Below are 16,022 nucleotides of genomic sequence, written 5' to 3' on the forward strand. Positions count from 1 at the left end.
AAGTTTTTCAAAAAAAATACTTTTCACCACAAGGCCATAAAGCAGTGGTCGGCATGCAAGGTCCTGGACGCCCTACAAAAGAAGGCAATGATGGATCCTGTCGGCAGTTCCCTGAGCAGACTGTCGAACTCGTTTGGCAGAATGTCTCATCACCAGAACTTTCACACAAGCACCAAGACGTAGCTTGGTTGGCAGTGAGAAGGACCCTACCCGTCAGATCCTTCATGCACAACCGGGGTTTCAGAGACACAGCACTCTGCCACCAAGTTGGCTGTGGTGTCATCCATCTCCTTTGGGACTGCCCCTTTGCAAGGCAGGTCTGGATGGAGATGCAGTGGTTGCTGTTGAGGTTCATCCCAAGTAGCTCCGTAACACAGGACTCTGTGCTCTACGGACTGTTCCCAGGGACACACGCCAAGACAGACATCATCTGTTGCTGGAAGGCCATCAACTCGGTGAAAGACGCACTTTGGTCTTGCCGAAACTTGCTGGTCTTCCAGAGCAAGGAGATGTCCACGTCTGCGTGTTGCAGACTGGCACAATCCAAGATCCAGGAGTACGTGCTGAGGGACGCACTAAAAATTGGTGCAGTCGCCGCAAAGGCACGGTGGGGAAGAGCCACAGTTTAAAGCCCTTCCACCACAGTAAACCCAGGGGCTGGAATCAGTATAAAACTACCCTTGGGCTGTACTTGTAAACTTTTGTATACATAGAGCACCATGATCTGAAAACACCTATGCAGTGCCATGTATAATGCAAGTTCAGCGACTGTTTAGTAATGTAACTGTACCCTCACCCGTTACGCCACATGTAACGTAATTTGATGACTGTATTACAATGTATCCTGGATTGTACTGAATTGTACCCTGAAATGTAAAGCAAGCAAATGTACTGAACAGAACTGCCGTCAGCATCCAAATGTATTGTATGGAATTGCTGACCACATCCAAATGTACTGAACTGCCTTCCAATGTATCGTGCAAATTTTTATATGATTAAAGTATATATTTTGAAATTTAAAAAAATCCATGTTGCCATTAATTAGTTTATGCAGATTCTCAAGTCGCTGATACTGATAGACCTTGATATTTTGTATTAGGATTGATCACCGATAATTTTTTTTTTATGTCCAATTTCTTTCCAGATCAACTCTAACGCCAAAGATCACTTTGCGCCAATATATTTGACTTTAGGCCAAAAGGCCGAGAGGCGAAGTTGCACCGTTCCTGGAAATATTGCAATACCAGGTCGGTGCATGGAGTGGACGGGGCAAGCCCCTGATCCAGCTCCCTGTCCAAAAAACAATTTAATATCAGGTCCCCATAGGGGATATTAAACTGATAAGAAGATACTACACTTGATCTTAGCCAAAAGGCCGAGAAGCTTGGTGTGCCAGAAAACCATGGCAGACCAATAATGCGCAGCACTAATAACAGCCATTTCCCAAACTCCAAACACACATTGAAACAAGGAACACCAGTAAGGACTTTAAGTTTAAAAAAAATGATTGAATTACGTGTGTTCGAGGACCAGATAGTCAGGGTTGGTGGGCCGTCTGGGTCTAGACGGTTTGGACAAGCGTGTATATTGGATCAGAATCCATGCCTGTTTTGTCTGCCACTACTTGGTCTATCACAAGGAGTTTTCTTTAAATTAGGAAACGTTATTGAAATTAGGCATCGGATACGATCAGTTTGGTACTGGTAGCAACGGGATTAGGAACGATTTAAACTCTTTGCTGACTGTAAATTACTGCGGATTATGAAAGCGTGGGCAGAACGGTGTTTGTATTTTGACTGCTGAGAGATGCCTGGAGGTTCGAAAAACCATCTGAGGCGCTGCATAAAAATGGAACACAAACTTGGGCAGCGCAGAGCGGTATCAGCGCAACTTAACGGCGGATTTAAAGCTAGATCTGGGTAAAATAATATAATAAAATAATATAAAAAATAAAGTAGTATAATATATAATATTTTTAAAAATACAGTAAAACCCCAAGTGTCTCCGAGTACATGAAGTTTACTGTGCTTTAGGCAAACCGTTTGGGACAATCGGCGTCTGAAACTGCAACAGTGTCGTTCAAATTACTTACAACTCGGATGCTTTTGGTCGCTACATTTTTGGGCAATTGTTTAATAAACAGCAATATATAATTTTGATTCCTTTACCAGCTGGTTAGGAGGACGGCTTATATAATCAATTGGCCAATAGCCGGAGGTTCTGAGAGAGTGTGTGTGTGTGTGGGGGTCCCCCCAGCCCTGATGGGAGACTGAATGAATTTCAAAGCCAGATCGCATTTCTCCAGTACAATAAATGCATGTTTTGCAGAAGTGTCCTGGAGTAAACCCACAGGGGCATATGGTGTTGTCAGGAGCTGCACTGTGTGTATTTGGCCAGTGCGGGATTAAAATGAATAGCAATCCGTCTCCACCCCCCCCCCCCCCCCCCCCCTTTGATGTCCGGCAGCTGCCGCCAGTCCCATTCATTCCACCTGAAATCCACATCTTTGGCTGGAATGGGCCACGGCCCGCGTCACACTCAGCTATAAAAGCAAAGGGGATTCCAGGCCACTTACAAACTTCATGAGCAGCGATCTCCGCCACACCAAACGTGTCCCGATCACCCATCTGTCTATGTATTGCAAATCCCAGTCTATCAACCCGGAATTCGTACAGACCACTGCATTGGGAGAAAAGTTAACACAAAAAAGGCAGCGAAAGGAATAGATGGAAACTTCAAATCCGGGATTAAAGCGCAGTTTTACAACTCGGACCCTTGAGCAGCTAAATCAATCAGCCAGAGATCTGAGGGCGGAGTGGCTGGCTCCTCTGGAAAGATTTCTGCTGGCTGCTTCCATCTCCTTTGATTCGGACACTTTGTGAAATTGATCACATCGTCCCAGCCATTTAGAGAGAGATTGAAAAAAAAGGTTTACCATGGCGACGTCTTTCCAAGCCCATTAAAGATTAACGCAGCCTGTCGGTTTATTTGACCAACTTTCTGTGTGTTATTTCAGGTCTTGCCACAGTCAGACGGACTTTGTATCGGGCAGTGTCAGTGATCATCTGGCTGCTTATTGGGGAAGGTTGAAAATGGAGATGGGCATTCGCTGTATGTTGCTGCTGGTTCTGCTTCACTGGCGGCGGTGCGGCGCCATACAGTGGCTGTAAGTACACGTTTCTGCCCCTGCAGGTACAGCCGTTTGATTTAAGCGTGAATGATAGAATATATTTAAAAAATTTAAATAATCTGATTTGTTGCTGTTTTCCCCGGTAGATAACGAACCCAGGGCACTTAAAAAAAGAACCGGGGTTTATTCTGTTTATATTGTCTAAAAGAAAATAATCTTTTACTTGAGTAGTCCAAAAATCGTATCCAACTGGATCTTAGAGTCATTGGGTGGGGTTGGTCGGTGCTTTGAATCCACTCAATTGCGAGGAACACAAGTTATGTTTATAACTTCTTGCTGAATGTGTATTTCCTAAATGTTTTTATGAAGCAAGATGTTTGAGCATGTGCACACGTCTGCTCTGGTTCACAGTGGCATCGCGGTGAGCGGCACGGCGTTGGGCTGGAACCACACTCAGCATTGCAAGCTGGCCGGTGGCTTGGTGCCGGACCAGGTGCAGCTCTGCCGGAGGAACCTGGAACTCATGCACAGCATCGTCTTCGCGGCTAAGCAGACGCGCTTGGTGTGCCAGAAAACCATGGCAGACATGAGGTGGAACTGCTCCTCCATCCACTTAGCACCCCACTTCAGTCCGGACTTGAACAGAGGTAATGCACGTGTCTTCGCGATACTGTACATCCCACTTCATCAGCAAGCGATAGTCTTCCCAGTGAAAAGGTTCAGTGTTTGAAGTCCCACATCATGACTGTGCTGACCTCCAGGTGCCGTACGAACAGGGCGTGCTGCATTGCTCGAGGTGTTGTCCTCCCACCAGGTCTTTAATGTGGTCTGTGATTTAGGGAACAAGAAAGACTTGCATTTATATAGCGCCTTGGACGTCGCAAAGCGCTTTACAGCCAAATAAGTACTTTTTGAAATGTAGTCACTATAATTAGGAAATGCAGTCGTCAATTTTCACACAGTAAGCTCTCACAAACAGTAATGAGATCAGTTTTAGTGATGTTGGTTGAGGGATAACTATTGGCCAGGTCACCGGGAGAACTCCCCTGCTCTATCTGAATAGTGCCCTGGGATCTTTTACGTGCTCCTGAAAGAGTATCGGTTTAACATCTATTGTGATGGACAGTATCTCCGATCGGTACTGCACTGGAATACCAGACTAGATTATGTGCATCATATCTTTGGAGCGAGGCTTGAGCCCACAAACCTCTTGACACAGGCGAGAGTGTTATCACTGAGCCAAGGCTGACACCTAGGAGGTTAGGGATCCCATTGCATTTTTTGAAGAAAAGAACGGTGTTCTCCCACTGTCCTGGCCAAAATTCCTCCCTCTATCAATAGCACTAAAACAGATTATGTCTGTGTAGAAGTTGCATTTATATAGTGCCTTATGTCCTCAGGATGTCTCGAAGAACTTCCTAACCAAATAATTATTCTTGAAATGCAGGCATTGTTGTTATGCAGAAATACAGGTGCCAATTCCACACAGCCAATTAGATGAAAAGTTGTTAATTGAGTTGGTTGAGGGAAGAGTGTTGGCTAGAGCACTGGGAAAGCTTGCTGCTCTTCAAATCGCACCATGGGCGCTACTTGAACATCTACCTGAACAGATAAGATAAGGTCTTGGATTTAACACCTCAGCCAAACATAGAAACAAAAGAGGCCTAATAAAAAATGGAACATTGAGCCAAAGATGGAGATATTAGGAGGGGTGACCACAAGTTTGATAAAAGAGTAGGTTTTATGGAGAGGGAGGCGGAGAGGAAGACGAACAGTAGCAGCAGGGATACAAATTTGGCTAAGGGATAGAAAACAGAGTTGTGGTGAATGGCAGGTTTCAGGTCTGGAGGGAGGTATACAGTGGTATTCCTCAGGGTTCAGTACTAGGACCACTGTTGTTTTTGATATACATTAATGACTTGGACTTGGGGGTACAGAGCACAATTTCAAAGTTTGCAGATGACACAAAACGTGGGGGGAAAGTGACACGAAGAGTGAGGAAGATAGTAATAGACAGGTTGGTGGAATGGCAGCTGAATTCAATGCAGAAAAGTGTGAGGTGGTGCATTTTGATAGGAAGAATGAGGAGAGACAATACAACTAAATGGTACAATTTTAAAGGGTGTGCAAGAACAGAGAGATCTGAAGGTGTTTGTGCTCAAATCTTTGAAGGTTGCAAGAACAAAGCAGTTAACAAATCTTGGGATTTGGCAAAAGTCAGGAAGTTAAGCTAAACCTACATAAAACACTAGTCCAGCCTTAGCTGTTGTATCCAATTCTGGGCACCACACTTTGCAAAACACATGAAGGCTTTGTAGAGGATACAGAAGAAGTTTACTAGAATGTTTCCAGAGATTAGAGATTACAGTTACATGGATAGACTGGAGAAGCTGGGGTTGTTCTCCTTAAAACAGAGAAGGCTAAGAGGAGATTTGATAGAAGTGTTTAAAATTGTGAATGGTTTAGATAAGAGTAAATAAAGAGAAACTGTTTCCAATGACTGAAGGATCTAAAGAACCAGAAGCGACATGAGTAAAAAGGTCGGAAAAACCTTTTTATGCAATGAGTGGTTAGGATTTGGAATCCACGGCCTGATAGGGTGGTGGATACAGATTCAACAGTAGTTTTCAAAAGGGAATTGAATGAACCCTTAAAGGAGAAATTTGCAAGGATACGGGGAAAGGGCCAGGGAGTGGGACTAACTGGATTGCTCTTCAAAAGAGCCGGCACAGACTCGATGGGCTGAATGGCCTCCTTCTGTGCTGCACTATTTATGATTCTATGAACTTTCTTTTTAGGGTTGAAATAAACTTACAATAAAATGTTCATACCTAATCATAGATTACTAACACAAAATCTGTACACCTACTGCTGCCTTAGATAGAATTACACTGAGCCGCCTCATGCTATTTGTCTGAGTAATGTCTTTCAATGTATTGTCTGCCATTGAATGGATGTTTTTAAAATAAAACAAAAGGGTGGCATCCTTTTACACAGTGCAAAGCCGGATAAGGCTGAGCATTTAAAACAAAGGGTGCATGAGAGAAGTGGGCGTAGTCATGCATGAGTGAAACGGGAAACGTGCTCAACTGTGCCTGTGGACAGGATTTTAAAAAAAGGCAACAGTCAAAGTTCAGACTTTTGTTCTTGCTGTCTAGTTTAATAAAAATCACTGTGCAGTTCACCCAGAATTGTGTTGTGAGATTCACTCCTAAAAGAAGAACATCACCATCCCTTCAATGCGTTCTGCATTTAGAAGCATTTCTTCACTTAATCATAAATAGATTGTTGTTGATGGTGAAAATCTTTGAAATGTTACCTCCAGATTTCAGAAAGATGCATTATTCTGTTCCCCCAATTCATTTCCATTAAAATCATTGTCCTCAAATGCGTCCATGGCAATGCTCCACCGTACCTCTGCAATCTTCTCCAGCCCTACAACCCAGACAGTTTCCAATAGCATTCCAGTTCCCTTTGCACTACCATGAGCAGTAGAGTTTTCAGTCATTGTAGTTTGGAATTCCCTTCCCAAAACCCCTTAGTCTTGCTTCCTCTCTCCACCTATTAAAACATAATATTTTACAGCATGCTTTTAAACACATTTTCTAATTTCTTTCCAACTTTTTGTTAATTGTCTGCAGCTACCTTGTAAAGCACCTTGTGATATTTTGTTACATGAAAGTCATACAATAAATGCAATTTGTTTTTATATAATTTAAGCTCGCCCTATGTGACGCTTTCTACTCCCCACTTTAAATTCCTACATAGAATAAAAGTTAGAGGTTAGAAGTCAGGGTTGTACCAATACCGCAGCATTGCACTGAAAGTCCATTTCAAACTGCATTGAAACAATCTTCTAAAATCTGTCTGCTTTCGTTTGGGATCTGTCTACATCAATGAATGTATCAATTATATATATCAAGATAGAGAAGCCATTGATATTAGCAAGTGAATTCCAGTCATAAATTCCTCCCTAATTCACCATCCAAAATAAACTGCTGTCCTGTGAGGTCCTAAGCCAGCGACCCAATGTTCTGTGAGGTCCTATATTGAGAAAGAAAGACAGACTTGCATTTATATAGTGACCACCGGACCTCTCAAAGTGCTTTATAGCCAATGTACTTTTGTAGAGTAGTCAGTATTGTAATATTGAGGGCTCAAGCTGCAATCATGTTAAGAAAAGAAAGTATTCCATGTAATTAAAAAAACTGGATGTACAGGAGTTACTTATTGACAGCGAATACAATCTTGGGGTTCGGTTGATCACCTCTCCTCAGTCTTTGCTCTGATCTATAACTTGCATCCTTTGATTGCTTCATCACTTTGTAAACACACAATATATTCTCTCAATGGATCCAGATGGCATCATAAATCACAAGGGTTAATTTTCCAATGATTTATGTATGTTGTCCGAATCCTTCAGTACAATTCATGTGCAATAATTTGCTTGCAACATATCCTTTTTATTAGCATTATTAGTTGGATATCCTGAAGTTGTTGACCATTTGACTTTTGGAGTCTGGCAGTAATTTCAATCTCCCTCAGGAGGTGAAGTAACTTGGGAGAAGTTCCATGGCAGTGCAACTTTATGTAACTGAGTCATAGCAAGGCTTGAGAGGTAATGTGCTCTTGTTCAATTCTTTCTTGCATATGCTTTATAACTACTCATGGACCTTTCATGGTATTGCTCATTGTCAGTTGCTAATGCTCTTTAGAAGGACTGAAGCATTATACCATATAACAAGAAATATATTATATAATAGAACTACATCCTCCAGCTCTTGCACTTGGGATAAGTTTTGGCAGAACTTTTGAAAAGCAATAAATATAAATGCTTACATAAATAAAACTAACCGCTTCAGTACACGAAACATAATTTAGCCCCCTTTCTTTCCTTTTGAAATTATTCCTCTGGCTGTATTAAGATAAAGATCCAGCAGTTACTTCCCAAACCTGTAACACTAAAAGTCGTGCTTCAAGTGTATGCAGGAAATATCATAGCTGAAAATGTGGCCTCAGAGGCATCACGCCTTCAAAGCATCATGTAGGGCAAAAGAAATACTGATAGGCTCAAATCTGTTTAGTTACTAATCATATTTTTGAGTAACTAAATGTGAACAAATCAGAAGTAGCAGTGAGGAATGAGCAGCACAGGTGGAGAACTGAGCAATTAAATCCTTTGATTTACATGAAAGATACACGAGATCTATCTTTCATGCATTGGTAAATACCAAATAACAACCAATCAAATCACTCCTATAATCTCTAACACTTTCATCTGCCATTTTCCTTTTTCAGTCAGAATCATGTATGCAGCTAAAAATATTTATAATATTCACATCTGAAAAATAAATGACGAAACCTATGCATAATATTGGTCATTTAATGTCAGATTTCTGGAGGACTCATCTTACCTAGGCCTGTAGTTCTGTCTGGGCCCAGGGGTTAGCCTTGTGTGCTGTGGATTCTCAGCTGCCATGGAAACAGTCTCAGCATGTGGGCCTGTGCAGGTACCTGTGTACATGAGAGGCAGAGGTGCACTATGGGAGATGTAGTTTTCACCCTGCATCCATGAAGCTAAAATATCCAGATTACACTATGATAATCCCTCAGGAAATTTACAAGTAACAATAAGCTGTGAAAGAAAAAAAGGACACAAATAAAAATGTTTTTCAGATTTTTTTTCAGTAATTTGTACAGTTGACACCACCAATAAGAAATTATGATCAAACAGAGTTTGGAATATGAGTTTCTTTGCCTTTCTGAGAATGATTGATGTTTGTGCCAGTTCCAGAGGGAGATATTTATGAGGCATAGGCTCAGACGATCTGAAAAGGCTACTTGTTTATAGCTGCTGATCATTGGAGACTTTAGTGGGGAACACGCTCCTTGCAGTGCTATAACAATAACAGCTAAAAATCCATAATACACAAGGTTCAGTTAATATCTGGTTTGTAATTTTCCTTTTTCAATCCGATCAGTGTATATTGCTCATAACATCTTTGCACACACTGTGTGCGCATGTTATCACACAATATGCGGGATGTTATCACTAGTGTGGCATGCACTCATCTGGTGATCCATTGCCAAGAGAGAACATTCTGGTGTTTTTAAGTTGAGAAATAGGCAGTAATGATGCACCAATCCATAAAAATCCAGGAATGGATGGATATTATAAAAAAAAAACAAGTTTAAAGGTCTCTAATTTATATAGCGCCTTTCAGGGCCTCAGTATGCCCCAAAGCGCTTTACAGCCAATGAAGTACTTTTTGGAGTATAGCCACTGTTGTAATGTAGGAAACGCGGCCATCAATTTGCACACACCAAGCTCCCACAGACAGCAATGTGATAATGCCTAGATAATCTGTTTTAGTGCAATTCGTGGTTGAGGGATAAATATTGGCCAAGACACTGGGGAGGACTCCCCTGCTCTTCTTCAAAATAGTGCCATGGGATCTTTTACATCTACCTGAGGGGGCAGATGGGATCTCATCCGAAGGATGCATATTCAGTATTTTAGTATGTTAATAACTAGTTAATAACTAGTGGTCTTCATTGAAATCTTAATGTGAGGCTTGACTGTGGTCTTCATGTCTTTTATTTGCTTTATTTTTGCGTGTGTTGCAGGAACAAGGGAATCATCCTTTGTGTATGCCCTCTCCTCTGCTGCACTCAGTCACTCCATCGCTCGGTTCTGTGCTTCTGGTGAATTGCCAAGCTGCTCTTGTGGTCTGATCCCGGCTGAGGTGCCCAGGCCTGACTTCAGGTGGGGTGGTTGTGGGGACAACCTGCGCTATGGGCTGCAGCTTGGCTCTGTTTTTGCAGATGCACCAATGAAAGGCAACAGGGCTGGAACACAGGCAAACAGGCTGATGAATATGCACAACAATGACGTTGGCAGACAGGTAAAATGGCTAACAGACTGAAGCGTTTACTTCCTGCCATGGTTAAACTGCATCTCAATGATTGTGTATAATATTCATGCTGCGTTATATATTTTAAATCAGTGTATGAATATAAACAAGCCTCAATTTGAGCCTCAAGACTATAGGAACGTAGGAACAGGAGTCTGTTCTGCCATTCAATGAGATCATGGCTGATCTGTGACCATGGCTGATCTGTGATCTGATCTCCATATATCTACCTTGGGCCCTTATCGCTTAATATTTTTGGTTAGCAAAAATCTATCAATCTTAGATTTAAAATTAACAATTGATCTGGCATCAATTGCCATTTGTGGAAGAGAATTCCAAACTTCTACCACGCTTTGCATGTGGAAGTGTTTCCTAATTGTACTCCTGAAAGGTCGGGCTCTAATTTTTAGACTATGCCCCGTAGTCCTAGACTCCCCAACCAGTAGAACTAGTATAATCAGAACACCTCCAAATACCAAGATATACAGTACAAGTAGTGCCGCTCCATATACTGAGTGTAAAGTATTCAGGGATGCACCATATACTGAGTGTGTACAATATCACCAGGACAACTCCACTAATAAAAATTTAAAAAATGCCATGTTTAATGTAGTAGTGAAATGCCCCAAACTGCTTAACAGAGAAGAAAATGGAAGAGTTGGGGGAGGTGACTGAATGTATGGATAAAGAGGTAGGTTTTGAGGAGGCATTAAAGTTGTATTAAAGTTGAGGGGTTCCAGAGTATGATGATTGAAGTCTCTGCGCCTGAAGGTGGAATGGAGGAAGTGGATAGGTGCAAAGGAAGTCATAGTGGTAGGAAAGGCATTGTAGAATTTACAGTGATTTATAGACGAGTACAAGGATATTGATTCAAAATAATAGGGGATGAGACCAATGAAGGTTGGTGAAGACTGGGCGAGTAAGGGAGTGGGACTTGATGTCAGACTTGATGTCAGACATGATTTGTTCAGTAGAGGTTTGGACGAAGTTAATGGAGGAGTGGAGAAAGCAGCAAGCAGCAAGGAGAGCAATGCAGAGATGAAAATAAGCCCAGGGCAAATTCACATATTGAGTATATACACATAACTAGGGCAACTCAGAGATCACTCCACCCACAAAAGTATACTGCATTATGCAGAAGCTCCACCTGTAAGAGTATGCAGTATAACAGAACGGTTCCACTTACTGAGGGTATATAATATGGACGCGTTTATTTGTGCTGTAAAAATGGCTAGCCCTTGTCTCTGATTGGTCCCCCTGGAGGATAAGCCATACCCTGAAGTTTCGCTGGAATGTGTAACTGGTACTGCCCATCCCAAGTTCTCATTGAATTCGTAAATTGTAACCCAATCCATTTTGACTTCCAGAAGCCACAGAGGATAGATCTCCCCAGAAGACACCTCAAGCGCCAGCTGAAGTCCCTTACACCAGTGCAAGTGCTGTCTCCCACAACCGAAGTCCCTTGCCCCAGCGCAAGTTCATGACCGCCCACGCCCTGCCATAGATGGGACATTGTGTGCAGATTGTTAACAAGTTTATTGAATGAAATGAATAGTGACAGTGTCACGAGTTCTGGATTGGAAGAACCTTTCTCCCCTCTTCCCCCCCCCTCCACCCCCCCACCCCCCTCCACCACCCCCCCCCCCACCCCGTCTCTCGCTTCCCCTCCACCCCTTCTCTCTCTTCCCCATCCCCACCGGACTCTCTCTCCACCCCCCACCCCCCAAACTCTCCCCCCCCCCCTCCCCCAAGCACTCTCACTCCCCCAGTCTCTCTCCTCTCCATACTCCCCGCTGCAGCTTGCGGATAAGCTCGATCTCTCCCCCCCAGGATCCCTCTCTTTCCCCACCAGGCCACCTCTGTACCCCCCAGAATCTCTCTCTCTCCCCATGCGGAACGTAGTCGGACTGATTGCAGGGTCCTACTTCCGGTTCAGGTAGGAGGATCAGGGGCGGGGACTCCACAGCACAAGCACAGTACAAATAGTCACTTCGATACAATATACCCATAGCATCTTCACATGCTGAGAGTAAATAGTGTGCCAGGGTAGCCCCACTCCTGAAAGTATAATGTGGTATCTACACTCAATCTACCCATTGCTTAGCTATACTTTCATGGGGAAGCAACTTGCAAACGCTTTGGACTTATCAAGAGAAGAAGAAAGATCAAGAATCACATCATGTAGGCCATTATGGGACACTTCATTGTCCAAGGAAAGCATTGAAGGGGCTCTCAGATCAGATCACCAATTATGCTGTCACTGAGGAATAATGTGCTATCTGAGATTGATAAAAAGATCAGAGTTTAATTTGGGGTAACATTAGAAAACGTGAGGTAACAATGACATTGTCTTATCAATTGTCACATCTACCCCTAAAATGTTTTACATTTAAAAGCATGAAATTAAGCCCGAGCATTAAAAGCATCATATCATGTTGCAAAAAGCCCACACTACAGCAGATATATTTTCCCTGCAGCAAACATCATGGAAGGTTGAAATCAATTAAGCTGAATGCTTTCTTTATCTGGACCTTCTTCGTCTAAACCTGCCTTGTGATATTGTATTAAAGTGGAGGTTTTGGAATAGGCTGATTATTATAGCCGTGCCAGAAGATCAGCTTTCCTGAAGCCAAGATGATCAAATAAACCACATGGGACAAAGATTTCACTGTCGCTGGATCCAGGGAAGGAGTGAGAAGAGTAGAATGTTATTTGGAACTATAGGTTAATAAGCAGAGATGTGAGAATAGATGGATATGCTTGGTAACATTTAGCAACCAGGGAGTTATATGTAGAACTTTTACCGTGGGAGAGTAAATGGGTGAAGTAGAGGGAGACTAGACTACATGTTGTGTGCAAGGGCTGAGTGTGGCATTCCTTGTTCCATACTTAAGGATCTCTCCCCACCCGATGAATTATGTGCAGGCGAAGATTTTCATTTTTACTTATCCTTGCTCACATGCATTCTCGCTTAACAGATGTTGATTGATTCATTGGAAACCAAGTGCAAGTGCCATGGTGTTTCGGGCTCATGCTCTGTAAAAACCTGCTGGAAGGGATTGCAGGAACTAAACAACATTGCTGTGGATCTGAAGGCAAAGTACCTGGCAGCCACCAGAGTGATCCACCGTCACGTTGGCACAAAGAAACAGCTCGTGCCCAAAGAGCTCGACATAAGGCCGGTTCGGGAGAGTGAGCTGATTTACCTGGTGGGCTCACCTGACTACTGTACAACAAGTGAAAAGCAAGGCTCCTACGGCACTCAAGAGAGGTAGGGGCCAGGTCAACTGCGCTTCTTACATTGTCTCCATTTCCTGTATTCAGTAACTAGATGTGATGGATTTATTCCCCTCCTGATTAGATGGGAGTCAGTCCTGCTGAGATACAATTCCACATATGCCATCCACCCTCCCAGCTTTACCCAGTGACCATTCCTCAGGTGTTTGGATCGTGAGAATCAGCAGCCTATTGACTTTGGGCAGAAGTTTCAATACATCGTGCCCTCCTGTCTGAAGATCACAATGAAGTGCACTGCCCCTATAAATCTCAGCATTTCGCTCTTCTCTCACTAACATAGAACAGGAGGTCTTCGCTGATGCCAGCCCGCACAGGGATTGTGAAACCTATTTGGGGACCTATTCTTTTAAGGGAGAGGTTACACTATGGCGCGGAATGCTCGGATAGCACACACTTCATAGTTGTCTCTTGCTTTCCTTCACTATGATAATATTCACAAATCTCACAATCATAGGGATTGCAAAGAGAAACAGAATAAGAGAAAAACCAGTAGGGGAAAAAAGCGGGCAGAATATATTAATGCTACTTGGTCACCTGCTAATGCCCAAGTGACAGATACAGCTTGTTGTTTTTAGCTGCATATTATGTTTTTGGCTCTAGTGGACGTATCAGGTATAACGCTCATGATTGGCGTTTAGGATTTATCAAATAGGGAACCAATTTGCTATTTGACTATAGAGGTGATCACAGCTGAGATCAACCCTCTCTGCATCAGATGTCTACACACTTGTACTTTCTAAAAAGGATCATCAGTTGGTGACCAGGAGCATGAAACCTGGGTGATTTCCCCTCACCCTCCCCCCTATAATAGTTCAGGCCCACCGAGGCTAATTGTAGAGTCCCACCTGAATTCTGACAACAGCACAGACCTGGGATCTGTCTGGTGCTATGCCCTTTATATATGGGGTTTTGCCAGGTTATTAAATAGGGTCAAACATGTGCCTGACACTATAGTATGTCCCAAGCCTCCAGGCAGCCTGTTGTCACTCTATTCAATTGATGCAGGTCCAATTTCATGGTAAATCTAGTATGGTCTGTTGCTTGAAATGATCTATAATGAGTCTTCCTTTATTTGCTTCACATACAGACAGTGTAACAAGACTTCCATGGGCAGCGACAGCTGTAACCTAATGTGCTGTGGCCGGGGATACAATGCGTACACAGAGACGATTATAGAGAGATGCAATTGCAAATATCACTGGTGCTGTTACGTAACCTGCAAAAAATGTGAAAGGACTGCAGAAAGGTATGTGTGTAAGTAACACCTTATAGTACAAAATGGCATCATAGCACTAGACAAAATGGAGCAGTGTGTGAGGACATAAACCATAGGATTGATTTTAAAAAGCCTGGAGGCTGGTTGCCAAAGAAAGACCAACATTGCTTGGATACTACTGGGAAAATGAGCAGAATTGAGATAAACATCCATATCGAAAGAAAAGAACAGCAGAGAAGAGGCAAAATCAAAGAGCCAAGAAAAAGGACTCTGCTCATTATCTTCAAAAGATTGGCAAATGGACACATCTTCATTTATCATGAAAATCCTTCTGTTCCTTCGCTATATTTCATGACCTGAAGGACAGCCTAAATGTTTGGCAGGATGAGTGCCAGTGATTTGAGGAAAGAGAATGGCATTGAAAAACAGGAGAGCTGCGATCAATAATGATCGATTATTCAAGAGAAAGGAAAATGCTGAACAAAAAAGCACAAAAGCAAAAGAAGTGCTGCTTACTCTGGGAAACATTAAACAGGGCACACTTTACAGCACTGAGGGAACAAATGAGACGGATTATCCATTCAGAATCCTTAACTCTGAAATGCTGTAAGTATAGTGCAGCACAACAGATCTCGAACAATGCCATACAGACATTCCCCCTCATTGGGAGTGCCATTTTTAAGCCATTATAAGATGATGAATTCCTATGTGCTGGAGATTATGACAATGTGCAATAAATGTGCCATCCGACCACCGACAGATCTTGGAAAAGGATTTTGTTGTAAAGCTTTCAGTGTTGCTAAGTACTTGGCAGTTCTTATTTATAGAAGTGTTTTTTTTGTGGGGGGGGGCGGCGGGAGGTGGTTGGGAGAGGGCAGGCTAAGTATATTACATTTTAACATAAGCTGGAGTATCAAGCTTTGGTGAGGACAGTTCTAATGTACATGAACAGGGGAATGGGTATTATACCACTCGGTATCACTTTCATCATTTTGTAGTAGCCAGCTGGTACCTCCACTTTGTGTTTTTGTTTAATGTCTGCTTATTATTTATTTTGCTAAATAAAACATTTTTTACTGGTCTAAAGTTCTGTGATAGTCATTTTAGAGGAGATATGCGTGGTATCTTTAACTTAAAGGTAATTTTTCCTGTTTACCTCACCAACTACTTCAAATCTATCACAAGCCATGGCACTCACTGTGTTCTCATTCTCGGGATTTCACTTTTCGGGGATAGACAGACAGACAGACCGACAGACACTAAGTCATATCGAGTCTTTCATGACCACCTGATGTCTCAAAGCACTTTACAGCCAATTAAGTACTTACTGTTAAGTCCCTGTTGTAATGTGGGAAACGTGCAGTCAATTTGCACACAGCAAGCTCCCACAAACAGCAATGTGATAATGACCAGATAATCTGTTTTTGTTATGTTGATTGAGGGATAAATATTGGTCGGGACACCT

At 42.6% G+C, this 16,022-nt stretch overlaps 1 protein-coding gene and 1 pseudogene across 1 annotated transcript; one reads left to right on the plus strand and one right to left on the minus strand.

Moving 5' to 3' along the window:
* Positions 1 to 1,210: 1,210 nt before the first annotated feature.
* On the minus strand, positions 1,211 to 1,387 carry LOC139266523 (U2 spliceosomal RNA; annotated as a pseudogene).
* Positions 1,388 to 3,092: 1,705 nt separating this feature from the next.
* On the plus strand, positions 3,093 to 14,603 carry wnt11f2 (wnt 11, family member 2). The gene is made up of 5 exons (XM_070882022.1): positions 3,093 to 3,166; positions 3,542 to 3,777; positions 9,758 to 10,035; positions 13,023 to 13,315; positions 14,429 to 14,603. Exons 1-5 carry the CDS (start codon positions 3,093 to 3,095, stop codon positions 14,601 to 14,603), a joined length of 1,056 nt encoding a protein of 351 aa, XP_070738123.1.
* Positions 14,604 to 16,022: the final 1,419 nt, after the last annotated feature.

This window comes from Pristiophorus japonicus, chromosome 6, assembly GCF_044704955.1.
Source record: "Pristiophorus japonicus isolate sPriJap1 chromosome 6, sPriJap1.hap1, whole genome shotgun sequence".
Lineage (NCBI taxonomy): Eukaryota > Metazoa > Chordata > Chondrichthyes > Pristiophoridae > Pristiophorus > Pristiophorus japonicus.